The sequence below is a fragment of the Penaeus monodon genome, chromosome 26 (genome assembly GCF_015228065.2).
Source record: "Penaeus monodon isolate SGIC_2016 chromosome 26, NSTDA_Pmon_1, whole genome shotgun sequence".
Taxonomy (NCBI): Eukaryota; Metazoa; Arthropoda; class Malacostraca; order Decapoda; family Penaeidae; genus Penaeus; species Penaeus monodon.
Window position 1 is genome coordinate 38,716,464 of NC_051411.1, and position 27,500 is coordinate 38,743,963.

General features: G+C 33.7%; 1 protein-coding gene and 6 non-coding genes across 7 annotated transcripts in view; 5 read left to right on the forward strand and 2 right to left on the reverse strand.

Moving 5' to 3' along the window:
* The window catches only part of LOC119590145 (dual specificity tyrosine-phosphorylation-regulated kinase 4-like), a 62,011-nt gene extending 57,214 nt beyond the window's left edge, over positions 1–4,797 (forward strand). The window contains exons 11-12 of the mRNA XM_037938930.1: positions 385–610; positions 1,618–4,797. Of these exons, the coding sequence (XP_037794858.1) occupies positions 385–610; positions 1,618–1,806 (415 nt within the window). The 3' untranslated portion in view covers positions 1,807–4,797. The remainder of the gene's footprint in view (positions 1–384; positions 611–1,617) is intronic.
* A 5,227-nt stretch (positions 4,798–10,024) lies between these two features.
* On the forward strand, positions 10,025–10,096 carry Trnam-cau. Its single transcript has one exon. It is a non-coding gene; the product is annotated as a tRNA-Met (tRNA).
* A 674-nt stretch (positions 10,097–10,770) lies between these two features.
* On the forward strand, positions 10,771–10,842 carry Trnam-cau. The gene has a single exon. It is a non-coding gene; the product is annotated as a tRNA-Met (tRNA).
* Positions 10,843–12,584: 1,742 nt separating this feature from the next.
* On the forward strand, positions 12,585–12,656 carry Trnam-cau. Its single transcript has one exon. It is a non-coding gene; the product is annotated as a tRNA-Met (tRNA).
* A 4,244-nt stretch (positions 12,657–16,900) lies between these two features.
* Trnam-cau lies at positions 16,901–16,972 on the reverse strand. Its single transcript has one exon. It is a non-coding gene; the product is annotated as a tRNA-Met (tRNA).
* Positions 16,973–18,233: 1,261 nt separating this feature from the next.
* Trnam-cau lies at positions 18,234–18,305 on the reverse strand. The gene has a single exon. It is a non-coding gene; the product is annotated as a tRNA-Met (tRNA).
* Positions 18,306–26,508: 8,203 nt separating this feature from the next.
* Positions 26,509–26,580, forward strand: Trnam-cau. Its single transcript has one exon. It is a non-coding gene; the product is annotated as a tRNA-Met (tRNA).
* Positions 26,581–27,500: the final 920 nt, after the last annotated feature.

Here is a 27,500-nt window from a genome sequence, read left to right on the forward strand (position 1 = left end):
TTTCCATATTACTGATTCTGTAATTAGGAGCATCTTTCCCCCTCCGTAAGGTATGGATTTCGTAGGATTTTTCACCATTGGCGATTCTTTTCCCCTCCCTATGGTATGAATTTGGCAGGACCTTCCTCCTCACGAGAATATAAACTCGACTGGACTTTCTTTAGAATATGAAAAGTTAGCAGGATTTTCCCTAATGTTCTGCATTTATGAACCCCTTTCCCCCCTCGTTAAGGCAATAAATCAGCAGGATTTTCCCTAATATTCTGCAATTATGAACCTCTTTCCCCCCCTCGTTAAGGCAATAAATCAGCAGGATTTTCCCTAATATTCTGCCATTATGAACCTCTTTCCCGCCCTCTCTCAGCCCTTCCCTCTCCCCTGCAGGTGGGACCCGTCGAGCAGAATGACCCCGGAGGAGGCGCTGCAGCACGAGTGGCTCCACCCGACCACCTCGAGCATGTCCTCCTCGTCCGTCTCCGCCGCGGCAGGAGGAGGAGGGGGGGCGGAGAAGAGGGGCGGCGCCGTGAACGGAGGGCCGGTGGGGAACGTGCGCCGCCAGGGACCCATCACGCAGGACTCGACCGAGGAGGAGAATTTTAGTCTCTATACGGTAGGAGGATGAGTGTGCGCGTTTTTTTGTTTTTTTGTCTTTTCTGCTTCCTTTTTCTTTTTCTTCTTATTTTTCTTTTCTTCTTCATTTTTTACCCTATTCTTATTATTATTTTTTTTCCCTCTTGTTTTCATTATTTTTTTTTTATCTATTTTCCTTTCTCTGTTTTTTTTCCTTTTTCTTCTTTTTTTTTAGGGGGGAGGGGGTTATGCTCCCGATTTTGTAATGGTTCGAAACGTCTTATTAGTAGAAAAATTTCCATTTTTTAATATCTAAATTAAAATTATTGAAAGCAAATAAAACTCTAGATAATTATAACCAGATAAGTATAAAGTATAAGTATAAAACTATAAATAATAGCCAATATGTAACAAGGATATAATAATATCAATATAACAATAATAATATAATATTTATCAGTAAGTCATAAGTTGTTTCAGAAAGTATATTTTCTTTATAAAACTCCAACTTAAGTTAAGAAATTTTGAATGTTCTTTAGCTACAGGGTAAATGTGTTACCAAAATTTACATATTCTTTAGTCTTTGGATCATTAAAGAAATTACACATATTTTATACATTAATTCTTACGAAACAGTACATGTTCTTAACAGAAATTCATACCAAAAAGTACATGTTGTTTATATTCATTAACCAAAAATTACTAATTCTTTATTGCTTATATTTAATTCCATAGTATCTTTATAATTTATATTTAACTTCTACTTTAGGGTAAAGAAAGCAAGCCAAAATTTGAATAACTTTTGTGAAACTCTACCATATCGCTCACTAACATATCAAATAAACCCAAAATTCAAATGAAATAAACCATTATTCACCCTGACAGCCAACCATATTTTTCACAAACATACCCCATAAAGTCGAAATTCGAGTAAACCTTTATCCAACCCGACAGCCAACCATATCTTTCACAAACGTTTCCCATAAATTCGAAATTTAAGTAAACCTTTACCCAAGCCGACTCGCTAAACCCCGCCCCCTTCTGCAGGTATACAAAGGCAAGCGCCACCGGGACAACTGCGGCCTCGTGGCGGAGTCCGGCGCCAAGAACGACAGCAGTTCGTCGACCGCCAACTCGAACCCCGCCGCCGCCTCCTCCTCCAACGGTAACCAGGACGGCACCTCCACGGAGAATTCCCTCGACGATTCGGGAACCTTCCTCCCGCCAATCCTATAAAGTCGCAGGATCGATTAGGAGACGAGAGAGAGAGAGAGAGACACGATTCTTTTTTTTTTCGATTGGGAGACAGGGGGATAGTTTTTTTATCGAATGGGAGACAGACAGACAGACAGATACTTTTTTTTCGATTAGGAGAAACAGAGGGACATTTTTTTCTCGATTAGGAGAAAGAGACAATCTTTTTTTTTAATTAGGAGACCGACAGACACATTTTTTTTTCTCCCTCCCAATATTGTTTTTATAGTCTCCGGTCTGACGCAAGATAGAGCTTTTTCCTTGCTGTGTGGAATTCCTCCCTTTGAAGACCGTGGAAGGTTTGCAGGTCGGCGGGAGCGGAACAAATACCTATGTAACTTGATTTAGAGCATCCAAGGTGTTTTGCAACGTGCTACATGTTGCAGCCTTTTGGGTGGAGAAATCAGATATATATATATATAGATATATATATGATATTATTTTATAAACAATGGTGTTTACAGATGAATCATCCTATTTTATGAATGTAAAGTGACTGAGGACTGTATTTAGTAATAAGTGGTTATAGTATGAGAAAAAAAAACACATTATTTACTAGTACAGTGTTGACCTCCTTCAAGAGATTTTGCCCTCGAGCAAAGTCATCCAATGTGCCCTATGCTGTGTATAGTACTATAGTTGCAGTCAACCTAGGTGTGGCCCGTGCCCTCCTCTTCTTCAGGATCTTTTCTGCTGAATAAGTAGATCTTCTCTTATAAAAAATACCCTTGATCACTCGTCACTCCAACTTCTACAAGATCCATTCACACACACAGTATCAAAACCAATGGTCCCTCATGTGATAGATATGTATATCATTTTCACGTCTCTCTTTTCTCTTTCTCTTTTCTCTTTTTCACTTTCTCTTTCTCTCTCACTCTCTTCTTCTTCCTCTCTCTCCTATCTCCTCATTCTTCCACACACACACACACATACACACGCGCGCTTCATCTAAACCCACCATTCTAGCAGGCACGTCCCAGCATCTTTAAGAGTCCTGGCGTGTCTGTGAAATCCATCCATATCACCCTTTAACACGACTTACAATTCCGAACAAACCTCGTTCACCACAACCAGTCAAATCTGAAGAAAGTACATCAGTATATAGTATCAAACGCTGTTATTTCTTCCCCCCCCCCCAGTCTTTCCTGGTTATTCCTATTTAAGAGTTTGTTATTGGCTTTAAACTCGGTATTGTTTGTGACTTTAAGGGCTATGCAACAGGCAGCGGTTAAGGTTGCCCCTTTTTTATCCTTAGTGATTTTTTTAAAAAACAGTTATTTTATTCTGGTGTTATCTTGAGTTTGGAAATAACATTTTGTGCATTGTGTGGTGATGCAATGTTGTATATGTCAGTATCTTTTCCGTGAAGATATTGGTACATTACTGCAAGACATCAAAAGGGATTAAAATTATATTGTTTTATGCTAAAAATATATCTTGATATATTATTTATACATATAAAAATGATGCTTTCAAACAACTTCTACTCTAGGGTTAATGAAACACGTTTAAATAGGAATTTCTCTTGTGAAACTCAGCCTTATATTGGCTCTGTGATAGCCTAACATATCTCCCATTAAGCCTTACCAAAGATATACCAAAGATGTATCTTTTTATAACTCAAGTCAATATCTTTGTAGATCCTCGTTACCTCTTAACTGTGTTGTTTCAACCTTGGGTCTCCTGTATATTTTGCTAGATTATGTTCTTTGTAGTGAAAGAATGTAACGCAAGGAAAATTCAGTGTTTAAAACCAAGGGAAGTGCGGACCGATTGGGCAGTGTGGTATTTTCATGAAGTAAGTCAGCCTCACCGAAAAAAAATAATACAAAGAATGGGAAAAAAAAGAATGAGAACGATATTAATAGTCATGAAATTATTGCGTTTTCATTCGCGAGAGAGGAAAGGAATGACAGAGAGGAAAAAAAGGAGTGTCTGATGTGGGGAAAAAGTGGAAATATCCATAATTATTATTATTTTCTTTTTTTTTCGTTGTGTTTGTACCTCGTTATGTAAAGGATTTTAGATGCATTTTTTGGATAATCATAACGCAATAAATATAACTCGTTTAAGACTACAAAGGAATACTTTTCGAGGGAATATTTGAAGAGAAAATAAAGATCTGAAGTATTTGACGCGGAAATCAATCTACGTTTATGCTATTTCCTTTAACTTTCACAGCTTGGTTTTAAAAAAATGTTCTTGTTCAAAGAATGTTTCGCGAAGAAAATATTTTAACGACCATTCCATATTCTTCGTTCTGTTCATATAATCAAAGAATTCGATGCTTCTTTGGCTGAATCGAAGAAGACCCGAGCGTGTCATATGACTTGTGAATGTTTATCAAAGTACTTCAGGACTTTCTTTGATCTTCGTTTCGAGAATCTAAAGAAATGCTCAAGAAGATGCCATTGAATGTGGAAGAAAGAAAGAAAGAAAAAAGCAGTTGACATTTTTTTAGATATAATAATAGACTTTAGTAAGGATGTCAGTAACGTCGCATCTATGTTAAACTTTTAGATAGACTGACAGACATGAATTTTATCTTATTACATAGTCTATTTTAGTTACAGATAAATTCTAAAAAAAAAAGAAATGTGCATCTGCAGTTATGTGTTCGGACGGTGTCTTTGGCGAGGGCTTAGTTTCAACACTTGTTCACTTGTTGAGATAACGGAACTAGCCGAGGCACTGTGATGAACAACTAGTCCTTTTGTGAACAATCTCTGGTGATGATGAGTGGACTATCAAAGTCGTGTCATTTGTATACAAAAGGTTACTACTGATTGTGATTGTATCAGCGTGCATTCGGAACAATCAGGGGAGTTGCTCTGGCGGGGGCAACGATCGGCAAATGGCGATGGTTTTCTAGTTAATAAATAATAATAATAATAAAAATATGTGATAATTGAAAAAAAAGAGGTGAATAAATGAATGAGAGAGACTCCAGTCTATTTTTTTTTTTTTTTTTTAAGAAAGGAAGGTGGGGTCGTTTCCTCTTGTTACAAAACTAGTTATATATTCGTCAAAAGAAATATAGATATATATATATGAATATATTTTCTTGGCGCCTCAAGCAGTGATGCCAAAGAATGGTCAGCTAATTATCCACTCCTCAGTCAATCGTTTTCCTTTAACAAGTGTCATCAAAAAAAAAATCTTTAAAAAATATGAGAATACAAAAAAATAAATAACAAGATGCCATTTTTTGGTGTCTGTTTTGTTATTATTTTTTCATGTTGTTTTTTTTTAGTTATGAGAGTTATTAAAATAATGATAATAATGATGATAAATACTAAATGGGTTTCAAGTCCTCTCAATGTATTACCACAAAAAACAAACCTCAACATTATTTTTTATTTTGTTTCCTTTAATTGTTTCTTTTGTATAGCATAGTTTGTATTTATGTATCTTTAACCCTTTTCGTATGTGTTGTAATGTATGAAATGTCACTGTATATTTATTAAATTTTCCCTGACTGATAAGTAAATAATGTTAAATACACTTTGTTTGTATCATTTCGCCTTCTTTTATTTTATTGTTGTTTTTTATTGTTTTTATTGTAATTGGAGTTGAAGCAATTATTTAAAAAAATGGTCTGTTGTCAGATATGCACAGTAGGAGAAATGGTAATGAAAATTGCTTTAATATGTTAATAACAACAGTGTGACAATGGTAATGCTAATGTTTTTTATTAATATTAATGCTAATGGTAGCAGTAGTATCACTGATTATGAGAAAAAAACAATGATGCTAATTAATGATAATCTGAATTCCTACCAAGATCATAATTTCGATGAAGTTTATAAAATAAAACTGATACATAAAAATAGATATGAATATCCTATGTCAGTCCTATTACTACATGTTACTGCATATGCATATTAACCCCAGTATTCATTGAAAGGATAATAGCACTTGCCATGTCTGCTGTGTCTTTTTGTTTATTGTTTTCCCTCATAGATGGCTCCACCAGTGTTTTATCAGTCAATGACTAGCCCTATATAGTACACCTGGTTACCTTTTTCCATGATTTTTCGGAGATAATTCTTTGTTATTCTTTGTTGTACGTTATAATAAGCATAATGTCAACGACAATAATTACAGCATCGGTATTGATAGCATTAGAAAGAATAAAAACATTTACGCTGAAAACTCAGGGAAGAGAGAAATCACCTGAGGCCAAGGACCCTTTCAATAACTGCAAAATCTATTATCTGCATACTATGAATGCCATTTTGACTTCCCTATGAGCTAGGTAACATTGGCCAACCTGCAGTGGACTTAAAATACATCCGTGTGCGGGAATCAGCCACCTATAGGAAATATGTCAGACTCAGTAAGGCATTCATATTTTATGGAAGTTTACACGGACACACTAACGCACCCACTGGCGCACGCACGCACGCTCACGCTCACTCTCACGCTCACTCCCACACTCACTCTCACACTCACTCACTCTCACATATATGGAAGTTCGGCTCAAATAAGTCATTCAACTTTTTTCGGTGGAAGCTTCCTGGGTCCATCTTCAGGCTGTGGGAGGATCTGAAACGCAACGTGAGTTTAGAAGCAAGTTGTTCACCGAAACAGCGTTATTAAAATTCGCAAAAAAAAAAATAAATAAAAGCTAGGATAAAAAATAAACAAACCTGTTCATACTGTGTGATCTATCTTCGACAGTCTCAGTCACGAGATCCTGCCTAAGAAATGGAAACCTCGGCACCGATAACTGTAGGTTTCTCGTCCACAAGAAAGCAGATCAGTCAAAGTTCGTAACAAAATATGATCAAAGAAATCAGTGTCTTCCGCTGTTCCACAAGGCTTTGAATTAGAGCCCGATCTTATTACATGATATTCATTAACAACATAACCATTGCCAACAATACGCCGATGACTCTCGGGTCCTTCAAGCTGCACCCTGTCAACAAATTAAATGAATTCATATGAAATACCCAACAGATTCTTGTAGCAACAGATATTTCGACAACAGTAGCCTTAATTGAAATCCTGAAGACTGTCATATCAGAGCAAGCATACAGTAAAAAATTCTGAGTATACGAACATTGTTATTAGGACCTCTGAGACACATATTTACAGGGAAGTAATGGGCACAGTGATATACCAAAATCACATTTTAAAAAATCCCTACTGGAGCGAAATATTGCTGTTTTACAAACGTTTTCTCTCTGTTACTATTCCAACATATGGCGTTCAACCATAGAAACTCAAAAACAAAAACTACAAAAAAATGCAAAACTTTGTCGTAAGAGTAGCAATAGACAATATAAATAAATGACATTAATCAAACCAAAATGATTTAAAGTAAAAATAAAATGGTCAACATGACACATGCACATTCATAAATTCATATAGAAAATAGTCCAGCACGCTAACCTTATTATTGTTATCTCTGACTTATTTTTTTTTTTAATCAAAATTTCATTATTATTTTTAAAAATCTAATTCATATATAAAACCCAATAAAATCCATGTTTAAAGACCAAGAGAAAAAAGGAGAAACGAAGGTGAGAGACCGGGGTAAGAGAAGCAGAAAAGGGAAGCAAAATATGTAGTAAAAACAAGAAGCAGAAGGAACAACGGAAGAAACAGGAAAAGGGAGAAAGTGAAAGAGAGAGAGAGAGAGAGAGAAAAAAGAAAGAGAGGAGAGAGAGAGAGGAAAGAGAGAGAGAGAGTGAGTGAGTGAATGAGAGAGAGAGAGTGAGTGAGTGAGTGAGTGAGTGAGTGAGTGAGTGAGAGAGATGAAAAGGAGAAGATGAGTAAAAAATATAAGACTAAAGTGTACATGATTTATTTTATTTGTCGGAAAGTATTTGCGTCATGATACACATACTATATTTTCATACTTTCAAAAGGTCTGTAAGAATTAACATAGAAGCTGTATTTCAAACCAAAATTACGTAGACACAAAGACAAACAGATAAACAGTTAACAGTGGCCTTAATTTAAATCCTGAAGGCTCTCATATCAAAACAAGATTTCAGTTAAAAATCTAGAAGTGCACAAACACCGATGTATGACCTTTGAGACACTGGGCTTTGCTCTCCGCCTTACAGACCAATGCTCCAACACATGATGTTCAACCAACAAACCTCAAAAATGAAAATCACAAAAATTGCAAAACTTTGTCGCAAGAGTAGTAATACACAGTATAAATAAATATGACAATTTATAATCAGACTAAAATGATTTAGACTAAAAAAAAAACAAAAAAACATGAACTTTTTTTTTTTCACATGACGCATGTATACACATTCATAAATTCATACAGAGTGAATGCCTCTACAAACAACAGGTAACATAACAGGTGTTCAAGCACGACAGGTCTAACTCGCTATCAGAAATAGTGATGCTTATACTTAATGATATATAATCTGAAACGACAATCCACGTTCTATCGAGTGGAGGAACAGCCCGCCAGCAGGTCAGTCGCTAAGCCTCTTCCTATTTTTTACTGTAAATTTTTGAAGAAAACATCATGTGCGGAAACAGGGTCAAGACAGTTGCAATTCTGAGGACCCGGGAACTGGAACCACTTACCTCGAAGTATTAGGAACATCACCGACATCACTTTCAGAACGAAATTAAAATAAAGGAGCATCTTCTAAAGCGTCAGTGACATCAGGCATTTAATTACGAAGCTAGAAATGTACCCCCATTGTCTTGTGATGTTGTCGGCGGATTTACTCTACCGTAACAAATGATACATGTGTAATCGGCCCTACGCAAACGAGCATGCGTAGCCAGAAGATTTTGTTGTTAAGACGCCTGAAGGTAGGTCGAAGGTCACAGCTAGTGTCCATGGGATAAGCCTCACTCTCACCCACCACACTCGTCAGCTGCCTCCTCCAAGGGGAAATAATTTTGTTTGTTTTTCATCATTAATTTTTATAGAACTTTCTGGATATTTCTGATTTCTACCTTTGTTCTTTCAGCCTTTTTGATTTGTTCCATGCAAGATTTCACAACCAACTTTTGAATCTGGGCGATAATCTGGCTATCAAAGATATCTTCTGTGGAAAAACCTGGAACCTGTAAAGCTAAAGAATATTTTCCATATCGTGCTTGTGAATCACATCTTTCAGTTATTGTACTTGTGAATCACTCACACACACACACACACACACACACACACACACACTTTTCGGTATATGCTTGTAAAAATAAAGCTTTTTATTTTCTTTATTTACTTTCTTTTGCCTCCAAGACGTATATTGCTACAAGGAAAACGAATCAAAGATAATATCCTTTTCACAAACATCTTGAATTGAGATTTTTTTTCCATTCCTAAAACCCCTAAATAAAGATAAGGACCTACTACTGATGCGAATATTTTATCCTATAATTATCCTACTCGGATTTCCGATTTTGTTTCTGCCTATCCCGTATTACTACGCCTTGTAACCATCTGTGTAAAGGCAAAAGAACAAGAAAAAAACAATTAAACTATTAGAAGAAAGACTTGAATTTGAATTCTCGTGTCTAAACACTGTGATGAAAATTTTTTGACTGATTTATATCCAATATGTAAAAAAATATAAAAAATTATTAAAAGTTATACTATCCAGTATCAATCCATATCAAACTAATTACGTCAGTTTGATATGGATTGCACGTATTTTTTTCAAACCTCAGAATTTTGATTACGGACACGGGTTTAAACCTTAGCGTTAGAAAATGTCTTAGATGATAATTTATATGAAAATTATGATATTTTATTTGTAATATTCATCTTGAAAGCACCAAAGATTGTTTCTCTGTGTCAAAGAGGAGAAATTGGTCTTAAAAAGCTCCGGGTATATATAACATAATTTGATTAATTACTTAAAAATTCGCATTTTGTGTATCAACTTTTGATGAATTGTATCAAACGACCTGACCTTCGTGTCCAGACATGGTAGTAGTAGTAAAAATAATAATGATGATGATGATTGATGAGGGTTGATGATGATGATTAATAGTGATTATAATAATGATAAGAATGCCAATAACCATGATTAAATCATTACCACGAGGAAGTGAAAAAGGAATGAATGAAAAAAAATACTGATAACCATAATAAACACGACCCCGTCCAGAATGATTTTAAAGACAACGAGCTTAGCGATAATATCAGAAAATAATGATAACAATGCTATCTGATCTATAAATTAACCGTTTTCCATTAATGATAATTAGCAGGGTGGCGCAGGGGAAGCGCGCCGGGCTCATAACCCGGAGGACCGTGGATCGAAACCACGCTCTGCTACAATGTGTATATATATTTTTTTCCCATTGTGTCCAGAGAGAAAAGGGGCGACAGAAAATGAAATATAGTTTGAAATATTAGAATGCCATAAAAGTGAGAATTAAATAATGATGCGGTAGTGGTAATAAGAACAAAGTTTATGATAAAAAGTAGGAGCAATTATGATCATAATAATTATTATCATATTATTATAATGACGAGAAACGAAGTGAAATAGTGATGTTTATACTTAATGATATATGATCTGAAACGATAATCCACGTTCTATCGAGCGGAGGAGCAGCCCGCCAGCAGGTCAGTCGCTAAGCCTCTTCCTAAAGTGAGTTGAAATCTCCAGCCGACTCGTCTTGTTAGAGATCAGTCGTAGGATCATCGAATTTTTAAAATCCCCGGAAGCAAAGCCAAAGATAAAGTATTTTGCCCTTAGCTTGCGTTGAAAGAAAATATTTTCCAGGCGATGTATTGCTATGTCAATTTTCATGCAATTTACGATGAAGTGAAGCACGTGATGAAAATGAATTATAACAATAATTATTCTTTTAAATCACAATTTAGTAATATAACGACAAAGATAACAATTACTATGATAAAAATATGTTTTTTAGCATTGGTGACAAAGATACTGACAGTAATGATATTTTCACAATATATCAACAATCATGACATTAATAATTAGCAGGGTGGCGCAGGGGAAGCGCGCCGGGCTCATAACCCGGAGGACCGTGGATCGAAACCACGCTCTGCTACAATATATATATATTTTTATATATATATATTTTTTTTTATCCTGAGAGGACAGAAGCGACGAGGAAAGAAATGGCGATATTTTGGAAGCCTCCATGCAGCGAGAGAGATAATGTAGTGAACGCGGGAACGAGCGCAGCGCCGTAACGCCTGTTAAGCCACTGAATAACAATTCGCGTACGCAAACGAGCCCGCACTCTCTTAGAAGTGGCGGGTATTGCCCATATATATACCCCTCGTTCTGCCAAGAACAAGCAGAGAGGGAGAGAGAACGAACACGGCCACTCCACGGTTTGCCAGTCCTGCCCTGTCCAGCGGCATTAATTGTAAGCATGTGGGAAAATCTCAGATGTGCATTTTATTTTTCTTGATTTGAGATTACGAAGTGTTTTTTGTTTTTGTTTTTTTTTTCTAATATACCGCGTACCTTGGCTTTATTCTTTTTTTACAACCATATTTATATTGTAACCTGGAGCCTCCTAGAAAATCTGAACGGCAAATATCAGATTGATAATTAATAAATAATAATAAATAAGCTCATACTAACGGAAATGAAAAATAACATAACGAAAATTATAAAGATCTTTCACAAGTCATAAGATAAGTATCTTACTTTAAAGAACTTTTGCCACGCCTACCACACAACTTCATTTTGTTATACGACAATGAGGATGCGAGGAAAGGCCAGATGAGCAAAGGTCATCAGTGGCAGCGTTACTATGAATCTTGAATTTTTGATGATTGCTAATGATAAGCAGACGGAGGGAGATTTCAACGCAGACTAAATGTAGGCTTAAAGACAAGATTTTCCTTTTTCATTTACATAATTATTTACGGGTGCCATTCGGTGTGCCTTTCAGAATACCATTCAGGGTGCCATTTGGAGTGCCATTCCGGGTGCTATTCGCAGTGCTATTCACGGTGGTATTCAAGACGATGGCATGTGTGAAAAAAATTACAATAGCGAATGAAAAAAAAAGGAAAATACATATTCTAATAATGATACTGCGAGTTACGATAATATCAAAGAGAATGATAAATATAAGAATATATTTAAGCATTAGATATCAGGAAGGTATTGATAATAGGTGTGGTATTGGTCATTATGATAAATATAAAACTAACAGGATGAACGTAGCAATTACAAGAGCAAAATAATGATTATAACAATTGCGAGAGAAAAGGGGCGACAGAAAATGAAATATAGTTTGAAATATTAGAATGCCATAAAAGTGAAAATTAAGTAATGACCAGGAATTAAAGGAAACAGCAAAAGGAAAACCCACAAAATAGACTTTCTTTAGGCTCTTATCTCCTCATTCCACTTTGGTCGAATTTCCCGCATTTCAGGTCATCCAGATGGTCCTTCGGGCTTGCGTGGACTTTACGACTATTTCTAGTATTAGTAGACTTGGATTTTTGGTTATTCGCAATTATATTAAGAATCTGTGAAATACGTTATAACAAGTACAAGCAAAAAATAAATAAATAAATAAAAAAAATAAAAAATAAAAATATATTAATTAATAGTAATAATAATAATAATAATAATAATAATAGTAATAATAATAATAATAATAATAATAATAATAATAATAATAATAATAATAATAATGATAATAACAATGATGATGATGAAATCAGGCTTCCTTATGATAAAAAATATGTTTTTTAGCATTGGTGACAAAGATACTGACAGTAATGATATTTTCACAATATATTAACAATCATGACATTAATAATTAGCAGGGTGGCGCAGGGGAAGCGCGCCGGGCTCATAACCCGGAGGACCGTGGATCGAAACCACGCTCTGCTACAATATATATATATATTTTTATATATATATATTTTTTATCCTGAGAGGACAGAAGCGACGAGGAAAGAAATGGCGATATTTTGGAAGCCTCCATGCAGCGAGAGAGATAAGGATGCGAGGAAAGGCCAGATGAGCAAAGGTCATCAGTGGCAGCGGTAGTATGAATCTTGAATTTTTGATGATTGCTAATGACAAGGAGACGGAGGGAGATTTCAACGCAGACTAAATGTAGGCTTAAAGACAAGATTTTAATTTTTCATTTACATAATTATTTACGGGTGCCATTCGGTGTGCCATTCAGAATACCATTCCGGGTCCCATTTGGAGTGCCATTCCGGGTGCCATTCGCAGTGCTATTCACGGTGGTATTCAAGACGACGGTATGTGTAAAAAAAAATTACAATAGCGAATGAAAAGAAAAAGAAAAAAAGGAAAATACATATTCTAATAATGATACTGCGAGTTACGATAATATCAAAGAGAATGATAAATATAAGAATATATTTAAACATTAGATATCAGGAAGGTATTGATAATGGGTGTGGTATTGGTAATTATGATAGATATAAAACTAACAGGATGAAAGTAGCAATTACAAGAGCAAAATAATGATTATAACAATTGCGTTTGTGTTTCATCGATGATAATAATGAAGGGTATAATAAAAATGATTCTAATGATAATGACAAAGCTATTTAATATTACGATGGTGACAGTAACGGCGGGTTTAATGGTAATGAAAATAGTGATATTGCTGATAACGAGAAAAATAACCATAATGATTATTAATAGAGCGGCTGATAAAGAATTGAAAGATAATGTTAGTAGTAACAATAGTGATGATAGCAAGGATGGACGTAATGAAAAATGACAATAACGATGAATATTGAGATAATAGTACACAAACAATAAAATTTAATCATGACAATAAAAGTACCATTATTAGATCTATAAATAAAGAAGGACGCTAAAAGAAACACACACACACACACACACACACGCACACACACATACACGCACAAACACACACACACACACACACACACACACACACACACACACACACACACACACACACACACACACACACACACACGCACACACACACACACACACACACACACAGAGTGCTAATGGTGATGGTGATAATGAAGATACTGATAATGATAACGACAACGGCAAAAACAACAATTACAACAACAACAACAATAATAATAACAATAACAATGACAAGAACAACAACAACAATAATAATAATAATAACATAGCAGACAATAACAACAACAATGATAATAACAATAGCAATAAACAACAGCAAACAATAATAATGATAACAACAACAACAATGATAATAACAATAGCAATAAACAACAGCAAACAACAATAATGATAACAACAACGAAAATGGAGATGATAATGATGGCAATGATGTGCGGGGGGGGGGGGGGAAGCTTCGCCGGTAATGACCATAGCTGTTGACGCGACAGAAGATTAGAAATAATCAATCGATCAATTGCAATGTTATGCAACAAATCAACAAATCATTCTTTTAGGCCTAGACTTGAATTGCGTTAAAATCTCCCTCCGACTCCTCGTTATTAATCATGATAAGCATCCTAGTTACTTCTGTTTCGCCTAAGTTTATTTAATCATTTTGCATTTCATCACGTCATCACCACTCTCACAAATTATCATCATTTCATTCCATGTCGCCTCTTTTCTATCAGGATGCAGGTGAAAGAAACATGGTATGTGAAAAAGGTAAAAAAAGAATATTTAATAATAATAATAATAATAATAATAAAAACATCCTGCTAATTATCATAAATGCAAAAAGATAAATTTACAGTTCACTTATCACTATCATTGTCCTTATACCGCTGTTACTGATATTCGCAATCTTGTATTCATTATTTTTGGGGGATTAGAATTTTGCAAAGAGTAATTTTATTTTTCTTGCTTTTTAATTTTTTTTTTTTTTTTTTTTAACAAGATTAATCTGTTGTTCGGATATTGTCACCGTTCATATCTCTGACATTATCATCTCTCTCATCACCGTCTTTATCACTGTTACTCATATTCGTTTCCTTTTTGTTGTTAATATTATGGTTATAATATAATTTTCTTGTTTTTTGTTATAGATTTGATATTTTTTTATTTGTATTTCATCTCTTCGCGATGATTGCATTGAGAATAATTATTATGTAATTAATGTTATTATTATCATTGTCATTGTTAGGATTATCATCATCATCGTCATTTTATCATCATTATCATTTTTATCATTGTTGTTGTTTTCGTTGTTATCATCATTATTGTTCTTGCTATCATTGGCATTGTTTACTGTAAGGAAATTTTAGACATTGTTTTCTTTGTATCTATCTGTTTTTCTGTTTATTTATCTTGTGTGTATTTATTATTTCTTACTCTTGAACATTTTTTTCTCATATTTTCTCTCCTTTTAACGTCTCTCTCTCTCTCTCTCTCTCTCTCTCTCTCTCCTTCTCTCTCTCTCTCCCCCCCCCCCACTCTCTCTCTCTCTCTCTCCCCCCACTTTCTCTCTCTCTCTCCTTCTCTCCCTCCCCCCCCACTCTCTCTCACTCTGTGTGTGTGTGTGTGTGTGTGTGTGTGTGTGTGTGTATGTGTGTGTGTGTGTGTGTGTGTGTGTGTGTGTGTGTGTGTGTGTGTGTGTGTGTGTGTGTGTGTGTGTGTGTGTGTTTCTTTTAGCGTCCTTCTTTATTTATAGATCTAATAATGGTACTTTTATTGTCATGATTATATTTTATTGTTTGTGTACTATTATCTCAATATTCATCGTTATTGTCATTTTTCATTACGTCCATCCTTGCTATCATCACTATTGTTACTACTAACATTATCTTTCAATTCTTTATCAGCCGCTCCATTAATAATCATTATGGTTATTTTTCTCGTTATTAGCAATATCACTATTTTCATTACCATTAAACCCGCCGTTACTGTTATCATCGTAATATTAAATAGCTTTGTCATTATCATTAGAATCATTTTTGTTATAACCATTATTTTCATCGATGAAACACAAACGCAATTATTATAATCATTATTTTGCTCTTGTAATTGCTACGTTCATCCTGTTAGTTTTATATCTATCATAATTACCAATACCACACCTATTATCAATACCTTCCTGATATCTAATGCTTAAATATATTCTTATATTTATCATTCTCTTTGATATTATCGTAACTCGCAGTATCATTATTAGAATATGTATTTTCCTTTTTTTTTCATTCGCTATTGTAATTTTTTCACACATGCCATCGTCTTGAATACCACCGTGAATAGCACTGCGAATAGCACCCGGAATGGCACTCCAAATGGCACCCTGAATGGTATTCTGAAAGGCACACCGAATGGCACCCGTAAATAATTATGTAAATGAAAAAGGAAAATCTTGTCTTTAAGCCTACATTTAGTCTGCGTTGAAATCTCCCTCCGTCTGCTTATCATTAGCAATCATCAAAAATTCAAGATTCATAGTAACGCTGCCACTGATGACCTTTGCTCATCTGGCCTTTCCTCGCATCCTCATTGTCGTATAACAAAATGAAGTTGTGTGGTAGGCGTGGCAAAAGTTCTTTAAAGTAAGATACTTATCTTATGACTTGTGAAAGATCTTTATAATTTTCGTTATGTTATTTTTCATTTCCGTTAGTATGAGCTTATTTATTATTATTTATTATTTATCAATCTGATATTTGCCGTTCAGATTTTCTAGGAGGCTCCAGGTTACAATATAAATATGGTTGTAAAAAAAAGAATAAAGCCAAGGTACGCGGTATATTAAAAAAAAAAAAAAAAAAAAAAAAAAACACTTCGTAATCTCAAATCAAGGAAAATAAAATGCACATCTGAGATTTTCCCACATGCTTACAATTAATGCCGCTGGACAGGGCAGGACTGGCAAACCGTGGAGTGGCCGTGTTCGTTCTCTCTCCCTCTCTGCTTGTTCTTGGCAGAACGAGGGGTATATATATGGGCAATACCCGCCACTTCTAAGAGAGTGTGGGCTCGTTTGCATACGCGAATTGTTATTCAGTGGCTTAACAGGCGTTACGGCGCTGCGCTCGTTCCCGCGTTCACTACATTATCTCTCTCGCAGCATGGAGGCTTCCAAAATATCGCCATTTCTTTCCTCGTCGCTTCTGTCCTCTCAGGATAAAAAAAAATATATATATATATAAAAAAATATATATATATTGTAGCAGAGCGTGGTTTCGATCCACGGTCCTCCGGGTTATGAGCCCGGCGCGCTTCCCCTGCGCCACCCTGCTAATTATTAATGTCATGATTGTTGATATATTGTGAAAATATCATTACTGTCAGTATCTTTGTCACCAATGCTAAAAAACATATTTTTATCATAGTAATTGTTATCTTTATCGTTACATTACTAAATTGTGATTTAAAAGAATAATTATTGTTATAATTCATTTTCATTTATCGTAAATTGCATGAAAATTGACATAGCACTACATCGCTTGGAAAATATTTTCTTTCAACGCAAGCTAAGGGCAAAATACTTTATCTTTGGCTTTGCTTCCGGGGATTTTAAAAATTCGATGATCCTACGACTGATCTCTAACAAGACGAGTCGGCTGGAGATTTCAACTCACTTTAGGAAGAGGCTTAGCGACTGACCTGCTGGCGGGCTGCTCCTCCGCTCGATAGAACGTGGCTTGTCGTTTCAGATTATATATCATTAAGTATAAGCATCACTATTTCACTTTTCTCGTTTCTCGTCATTATAATAACATGATAATAATTACTATGATCATAATTGCTCCTACTTTTTATCATAAACTTTGTTCTTATTATCATTTCCGCATCATTAATTAATTTTCCCTTTTATGGCATTCTAATATTTCAAACTATATTTCATTTTCTGTCGCCCCTTTTCTCTCGCAATTGTTATAATCATTATTTTGCTCTTGTAATTGCTACTTTCATCCTGTTAGTTTTATATCTATCATAATTACCAATACCACACCCATTATCAATACCTTCCTGATATCTAATGCTTAAATATATTCTTATATTTATCATTCTCTTTGATATTATCGTAACTCGCAGTATCATTATTAGAATATGTATTTTCCTTTTTTTCTTTTTCTTTTCATTCGCTATTGTAATTTTTTTTTACACATACCGTCGTCTTGAATACCACCGTGAATAGCACTGCGAATGGCACCCGGAATGGCACTCCAAATGGGACCCGGAATGGTATTCTGAAAGGCACACCGAATGGCACCCGTAAATAATTATGTAAATGAAAAATTAAAATCTTGTCTTTAAGCCTACATTTAGTCTGCGTTGAAATCTCCCTCCGTCTCCTTGTCATTAGCAATCATCAAAAATTCAAGATTCATACTACCGCTGCCACTGATGACCTTTGCTCATCTGGCCTTTCCTCGCATCCTTATCTCTCTCGCTGCATGGAGGCTTCCAAAATATCGCCATTTCTTTCCTCGTCGCTTCTGTCCTCTCAGGATAAAAAAAATATATATATATATATAAAAATATATATATATATTGTAGCAGAGCGTGGTTTCGATCCACGGTCCTCCGGGTTATGAGCCCGGCGCGCTTCCCCTGCGCCACCCTGCTAATTATTAATGTCATGATTGTTAATATATTGTGAAAATATCATTACTGTCAGTATCTTTGTCACCAATGCTAAAAAACATATTTTTTATCATAAGGAAGCCTGATTTCATCATCATCATTGTTATTATTATCATTATTATCATTATTATTATTATTATTATTATTATTATTATTATTATTACTATTAATTTATTTATTTTTATTTTATATATTTTCTTATTTTATTTATTTATTTATTTATTGCTTGTACTTGTTATAGTGTATTTATAATCCCAATAATGATAGTGATAATAATAGAAATATTGCTGATAGCGGTGATAAAAACAATTATTATTTTGATGAATGCTCGTAACAAGGAGACGGAGGGAGATTTCAACGTAGTCTAAGTATAGGCCATGCAGATTACCCTTCAGAGTGCCAATCAGATTGCTGAGTGCCATTTGCAGTGCCACCCAGAATGCCAGTCCCTTGGGAGGAGTGCTCTTCTATGAGGCCCAAAAGAAGACTGACTGGGCTAAATATGATGTCAGGACAACGTGACTTCATTCCCAGGTGGCACTCTCCGGTTGAATGTTGCAACACACGATAGAGATCCTACTCATCTTTATGCTGCGTTCGGAACTCCTCGTCTAACTAGTTGGACAAGTTGGACAAGATGTTTTGACCGTTCGGAACCCCTACTTTCTCGTCCTGGACAAGTTGTCCATCTCGTCCAACTCGCCCTGGTTCGCAGCGGGGCTACCAGGACGAGATGACGTCACAAAGGCGTTTGTTTACAAACAGAGATAATGGCAGTCGTCGAGAAAATTGTTGGTGAGTCTTCTTATATGACGCTGTGTTGTTATTATTTAATGCTATTTTCGTGTCTCTTGTTGCACATTTAGTTACTTATGTGTCAGAGTAAGTTTATGAAACAGATAAAATCTGCAGTGTGTAGTTATTGTTATAATATAAGGAATGTTTACATGGGAAAAGTTTGTGACGCAGACGCATTTGTCTTTCCAGTGTTCAAAGATCACGATAATAATTATTGGCTGGATGCAGATGTTTCAGTGCCATTCCCAGAAAATTCGGTGGTGTACCGTAGGAGCACCGATTTTCCTGAGAGGTATTTTGCAGACCAGGAGTTAACAGTGGAATGGGCTCTCGAGCGGCTACCACGGTGAGTTGGGTTGTGTTTTGGTTTACTATATACTTTCCTATAGAAAAAAAAAAACAATAAATAAAGATTGAAAGAAATAAAGAAGACCAGATATGATGAACTACAATATTCTTGAAATGTTCTTGATATAGGTTATTGTAAAAACTCATTAATAAGTATATCTTCAAAATATGGTATAGTTTTACATCTAAGTATGTACATTTACATATATATGGGATAGCTTCATTGTTAGTTTCTTAGTTTCACACATTCATCCAACCTTGCAGTTATTAATCCTTCTATCAATTATCCACACTTTTATGGATGAATTGTGTCAATTCCTCTCACAAACTATATAAATGCAAGTATTGGTAATGTTTACAAAGCGACCTTACCTCCTAGGGAATCCACAAACATAACTGATTGAATTAAACAAATTCCTAACTTAGGGCTTTTCCCCCAGAACCCTGTCTAATTGCAGAGGACTATATAGACAGACAGACAGACAAAAAGATGTTTTATATATATTTACATATTTATATTTACATAGATTACATATATATATATATATATATATATAATATATATTATATATATATATTATATATATAATTATATATGTATATATATATAATATATATATATATATATATTATATATATATATATATTAATATATATATATTAATATATATATATATATATATATATATATATATTTTATATATATATATATATATGCATCATATGATATAGACATGACTATAGATTTCACAAATATCATGATATATATATATATAACTTTATATAAGATACTATACTGATATGCCTATATATGGGGACCAAGTAGCCCAATATGGTAAAAGAGATGGTACTCATAATAAATCACGGCGGAACAATGAATATATCGACTCTAAATTGTCCTAAGAAAATATCATGATAGCACTATATGGGGCCGCGGTGGCCGAATGGTTAGAGCATCGGACTCAAGACTGTCACGACGGCAATCTGAGTTCGAGGGTTCGACTCACCGACCGCCGCGTTGTTTCCCTTAGGCAAGGAACTTCACCTCGATTGCCTACCTAGCCACTGGGGGACCAAGTCAGCCCAAGTCAGTGCCGGGTAAATAGAGATGGTGACTCGATAAAAACACCGGGCGGAAGGCAATGGCAAACCACCGCTCTAAATTGCCAAGAAAAATCATGGAAGCACATGATCGTCAAGGCTGCGGTGGTCGAATGGTTAGAGCGTCGGACTCAAGACTGTCACGACGGCAATCTGAGTTCGAAGGTTCGAGTCACCGACCGCCGCGTTGTTTCCCTTGGGCAAGGAACTTCACCTCGATTGCCTGCCTAGCCACTGGGTGGCCAAGCCAGCTCAAGTCAGTGCTGGTCCCAAGCCCGGATAAAATAAGAGAGAATGTTACCTAAAAAGGTAACACCGGCACTCTCCGTGGAAAGGAACTGGGGACCCTACCACGTACTCACTCCAAGAGCATCACAACGTGAAAACTGCAATTGAGTATCATGCTGTGACCACGGCGGCTCAGACATGAACCTACCGTTAAATGAATGATACATATATATATATATGTATATATATATATCTATATATATATATATAATATATATATATATATATATATATATTATATATATATATATATATATATATATATATATATATATAATATAATATATATATATGATATATATATATTATATATATATATATATAATATATATATAATATATATATATATGATATGTATGTATGTATGTATGTATGTATATATATATATATATATTATATATATATATATAATATATATATATATATATATATATATATATATATATATATAGTATATATATATACATATATATGTATGTATGTATTCTTCTTCTTTTAACGGTAGGTTCATGTCTGAGCCGCCGTGGTCACAGCATGATACTTAATTGTAGTTTTCATGTTGTGATGCTCTTGGAGTGAGTACGTGGTAGGGTCCCCAGTTCCTTTCCACGGAATATGTATATATATATATATATATATATATATGTATGTATATATATAAATATATATAGTATATATATAATGTATGTGTATATATATATGTATATATATAATGTATGTATATATATAAATATATATATATGTATATATATGTATATAAGTATTTAGATATGTATATATATGATATTGATATATATGTATGTATATGCATAAATATATATGTATATATATGTAGATATATATGTATATGTATGTATAAATGTATTTATATGTATATATATCTATTATAGGAATCAATTATTGATGTGTGCATTTCATTTTGCAGAACAGTTGAAGTATACCCTCGCAGGGTACTTGGGAAACCAGTCTTTGCCTATCAGAACTTTCCTGCTGTCTCCTCCGCAACCACATCGCCTTCTCTTGCTACCATGTCACCCACTCCATCAGTTCTTCCTCCAAAGCGACATGCTCTTCCTACTTGCTTAAATCCAGTTCTTCCCTCAACATCCACTACACCATCTTCCTTGGTATCTACACCAATTACTTCCCCAGAGCGGGTTGTTGGTGTAGAACCAAGTGAAATCGAGGAAGCCGAGGGTTTCACTAAAAATGAAACCAAATTTTTTATAAATCTTATGCAGGAATATCTGCAAAAGAATTATAACCCATTGCCTTCCTCGATAGCAGAGTTGCAGGAAAGGATTAATTTAACAAAAGGGAAGAAAAGGTTGCTTTAGCAGGAATTGGCCCAGAGGATGACGGTGATTTTTGGGAAGAGATTCCATCCTGAGAAACTTCAGCGTAAGTGGAAGGGTCTACAAGATGGCTTTAAGAAGGCGAAAGCCAATAATGAAATGTCTGGGAGAGCTCCCAGTAAATTTCAGATTTTCGAGGAGATGAAGTAACTGATAGGGGGTCAGCATGATATTGACTTTCCAGTTACAGCCACAGCCAAGGGGATTCACATTCATCGACCAGATGAATTGGATGAAGACCTTGATGACCCTGACCCTGTGGCTGATCCCATACCTGGACCCTCACACTTGGAAGTGCCACCACCGGCACGGAGACAAAGGAAGAGGCGACAGGCCAAGGAGAGTGAGACGGTAGCCTTTTTGAGGGAGAGTGACCAGCGTCATTATGAAATTATGAGAGAAGTTTTAGATGAAATTATGAGAGAAGTTTTAGAGCTCATGAAGAGGATGCGAGAGGAAGTTGTGGATGTGCTCTCTGAAATAGTTAAGAAGATGTGATATATTTTCAATAACCTTTTTTTATGATTATCTTTTTCCTAACAAGCCTTTCTTTTTATTCAGAGTTTAATTTTGTTTTATTATTATTGTTATTATTTTATATTAGGTGTAATTAATTGCTTTACATTTCATTGTTCATTTATTTTGGGGGGGCTTTAGCAGAGCTTTCTTGTTAATTATTTTGTTTTTATTCTGAAAGCCAGTTTATTTGTTTTATGTTATTTTCAAAGCTAGAGGTTTGTTGTTTATTCTTCAAAGCCAAAGTTGAAGTTCCTTTTTTCTTATTTTGATTTTTTTTTAATTTTTTTTTTTTTTTTTTTGTACTTTCTAAAGCTAAAATTTAATTTTCCATTTTGTTGTTTTCAAATCAATCATTGTTTCCTTTTCGGTTCATTTTAAAGTTCAAGTTTATTTTTTATACTGAAAGCCAAAGTTTGTTTCCTTTGTGTTAATTTCAAAGCCTAAGACTGTTTTCTTTTTGTTAATTTCAAAGCCAAAGATTGTTTCCTTTGTGTTAATTTCAAAGCCAAAGATTGTTTCCTTTGTGTTAATTTCAAAACCAAAGTGTTTGTCCCCTCTTTGTCATAAAATACAATCAATTTTTTTTTTTTTTTTACTTTTACATGTATACATACAGTAACAAGGACGCTTTCTATTTTGGAACAATAGCATAATTCCTATCTTATATACATAGTGCATATATTTTGTTTTCTTTATTAAGGGATTGATTTATGTTCATGTTAAAAATCACATACTTATTTTGAATTAAAGATAAGACTTTTCTGTGATATTTAAACATTGAGTGAATTATTTTTATTTTTATACAAACAATGCAATATCATATTAAAGAAAGAGCCTGATTTTTTTTTTTTTTTTTTTTTTTTTTTTTTTTTTTTTTTTTTTGCTTTGCTTTGCTTTGCTTTGCTTTGCTTTGTACAGCTTAATGTTTTATTTTGTAAGTTTTTATCAAATATGTTGAAATATTTTGTCTGTTTACAATTCATTAAGTAATGGAATTGAGATTCTGTGATAACTGGTGCTTAATATATATTCCCAGGTTGTTCTGTGATAGTAAGATAATGCAATTGTTACATAAGGAATGTATATTTACAATGAAAGATAATATAGAAATGTACATACACACAATAAAATATTTGAGATTCTGTCATAACTGGTGCTCAAGATAAAATGTATTCTCAGGTTGTTTTGTGATAATAAAATGATCCTATTTCATTTCATAGGGAATGTATATTTACGCTAAAAGATAATATTTTTATACAAGAATGTATATTTACAATAAACCAAACAGTATAATTAAGTTTTAATGGACGATACCATTGATATATATTTAAAGATCTGAAATAAGAAAATTGACAACAAAAAGAAACAATTGTTCTATTCAAAATGACAAAAAAAAATTTTTTTTTAAATACCTCTAAATTGCAAACTTTAAAATTAAATCTTACTTTTTTATAACAGATGTCGCAAAAAAATGGGAAAAAATAAGCTTAAATCTTTGTTAACCACTTTCTTGCTTTACCTTTTATATGAACATTATTCAGTTTATCTTGAAACAGTGAACACTCTTACTTACCCTTATTTGTCATACTAACTTTTATGGTTACATCTTCAGGGCCATATCTTTTCTATTTCCAAAATTACTCATTTTCATCATCATGTCTAGGGCAGCCTTCCGGATGTTCACTGCATCTTTTTTCCATACGCGTTATGAAGAGTGCAGGCTGCCAAAACAATCTTAACACATGTCAGCAAACTTGTGTTTTGTAAATCTCGTGTGCGCCGGAATCTACACTTCATTCTTCCAAAGGCATTTTCAATAATGACTCGGCCTCCATCTGTGTATTATTATGTAAATTCTCTTGAGGTAGAACTCCAGTATCCCTTTCTGGTGTGAGGATGAAATGGCAAAAATCATTTGCAATGTATGCAGTGTCACCCAGCAAGAAATACCCTGCCATCTTCTCTGCTCTTTCTGCAAAATATGGGCTTATATATATATGAATAAAGAAAGAAAGAAATAACGTAGATAAAGCAAAACTTGACGAGCTTGGTCCATCTTTGTTTGTTTACACGCTGAGCATTGTGGGTAAAGAAGGTTCCGAACGCGGCCTCGTTGTCCTGACAAGTTGTCTTGACGAGCAAGACGAGGATTTCCGAACGCAGCATTACAGCCTTATCCTAAGAAATGTGCTTGTATGCGCATTAAATAAATAAATAAGTAAAAAAATAATAATAATAATAATAATGATAAGAAGAGAAAATGGAGAAAAGGTATGAATGAGAATGAATATCTTCACAATACAAGAGATGTATTTGACCGGTTTCGATTGCGTCTTCGTCAGAAATACATGTATTTCTGACGAAGACGCAATCGAAACCGGTCAAATGCATCTCTTGTATTGTGAAGATATTCATTCTCATTCATACCTTATCTACATTTGTCAATATGAATACGGTTCAAAAAGAGAAAAATTTACGGGAATCACCATCTTTCAGTCTATCTTTTAAAATGTGTTTGTGTGCGTATTAAAAAAAAAAATAAATAAAATAAAAATAACGGAAATCGCAAACATAAAAAGGACGTAAAAATATTGATAATAATACTGATAGTAATTATCGTGGTGATAAGATAATGAAAGGACAGAAAAAATATAAGGGAAAATGTTTAATCTGGGAATGATAATGATAATCATATTTAATGATTAAGACGATGGTATATGTATGAATTTACATTCACGGATGAGAAAGAAAAAATAGGAAAAAAAAGGAAAATGTAAATTCTAGTAATGATAATAAGAGTTACGATAATATCAACGAAAATGACGAAAACAAAAATATATTTCATTGTCAGGTAAGACGATTTATAATCAAGTAATGATTATGATTATCATTAGAATATCAATGGCAATGAAAAAAAAACAGTATTTGTAAGATTTAAAATGAGAAAGACAAAAATAAAAAATGGCAATGGAAAAATGCATAAGCTAACAATAATAAAGAGTGTTATGATAATATCAGTAACAATGATAATGACAAAAGCAAAAGTAAATCTAAGTTATAATGTTAGATATAAAGATGATATAAATAATGTAAGGTGTATTGACAGTTACGATGATAAAGCTGTTTATATTTCGAAGATGCTAAAAGTAACGGTGGTTTTGTTGATAAAGTATGTATGATAATAATAATGATGGCGCTGCTAATGGTGAATTTGAAAGATAGTGATAAAAATGATAATGATAATTTGAAAATGATAAGATAATTTTTAAGATAATGGCAGTACTAATGATAATGATGATAGTAATGATGAATGTTATGAGAGAGAGGGAGAGAGAGAGGGAGGGAGATAGAGAGAGAGAGAGAGAGAGAGAATGAGAATGAGAATAATAATAATAGTAGCAATAATAATAATTATTATAATAATAATTATAATAATAACGATAATGATAATGATGATAATGATACCAACAACAACAACAATAATAATAACTGTAATAATTATAATAATAATAATGATAATAATAATGATTATTATTATTATAATAATGAAGATAATAATGATAATGGTAATTACCATAGTGATGATGCTAAAAACAATAATAACAATAATGATAGCAATGATAATAATAACAGTGATAACAATAATAATGATAATGATAAAGATAATGCAAATATCAGTAACAAGAGTAAAGACAATGAAGTTATGAATAATGGAAAAGATTCTCATAATGACGATATATGAACTCTAAATTTATCTTTTTGCAATAATGAAAATTAGCAGGGTGGCGCAGGGGAAGCGCGCCGGGCTCATAACCCGGAGGACCGTGGATCGAAACCACGCTCTGCTACAATGTATATATATATATTTTTTTCTTTTCTTTGAACAGAACCATGTTAAAAGTGTGATATGATGAACTGATGATGGCAGTTATATTAATAAAAACAAAACTATTACTTAAAAAAGAGTAATCAGCAGTAGTAATAATGATGATTAATATAACAATGACGATAACAACAACAACAATAACAAACGATGATGATGACGATAGTAATAATGATAATGTTGATAAGGATAACAATAATAACGTAACAACAAAAACAACAGAAGAACGGGAGTAGCGATGATGATGATAACGTTTAATATAATAACAAGAGAGAAATTAGGATAATTAGAACAATAAAAGCTAAAACCGTGGGTCAGTGTCATTCATTCCATTTCTACATTTATCGTAATAAATACGGTTCTTTGTTATTATTATTATTATTATTATTATTATTATTATGATTATTATTATGATTATTATTATCATCATCATTATCATTATCATTATAGCCATCTACATCACCATTATTATCATTATCATTATTATTATTATTATTATTATTATTATTATTATTATTATTATTATTATTATTATCATTATTATTATTATTATTATTATTATTATTATTATCATCATCATCATCATCATCATCATCATCATCATCATCATCATCATTACTATCATTATTATCGTGTTTCTTCATGAAAGAATAATCTCACCAGACGGCGCTGCGGGGATTTATCCACACGCAAGAAAGCGTGTTCTCCGCATTTGCTCCTCTAAGTAACTAAGTAACCTCAGATTCCGTTTTTTACACTAATATTAATATAATATAATCCTAATAATAATAATGATAATATAATCCTAGTTGGCTGAAATACTCAATTTGCATATAAGCAGTTTTGTTCCCACGCCTTTTTCCCCTCTTTTAGATAAAGATAATT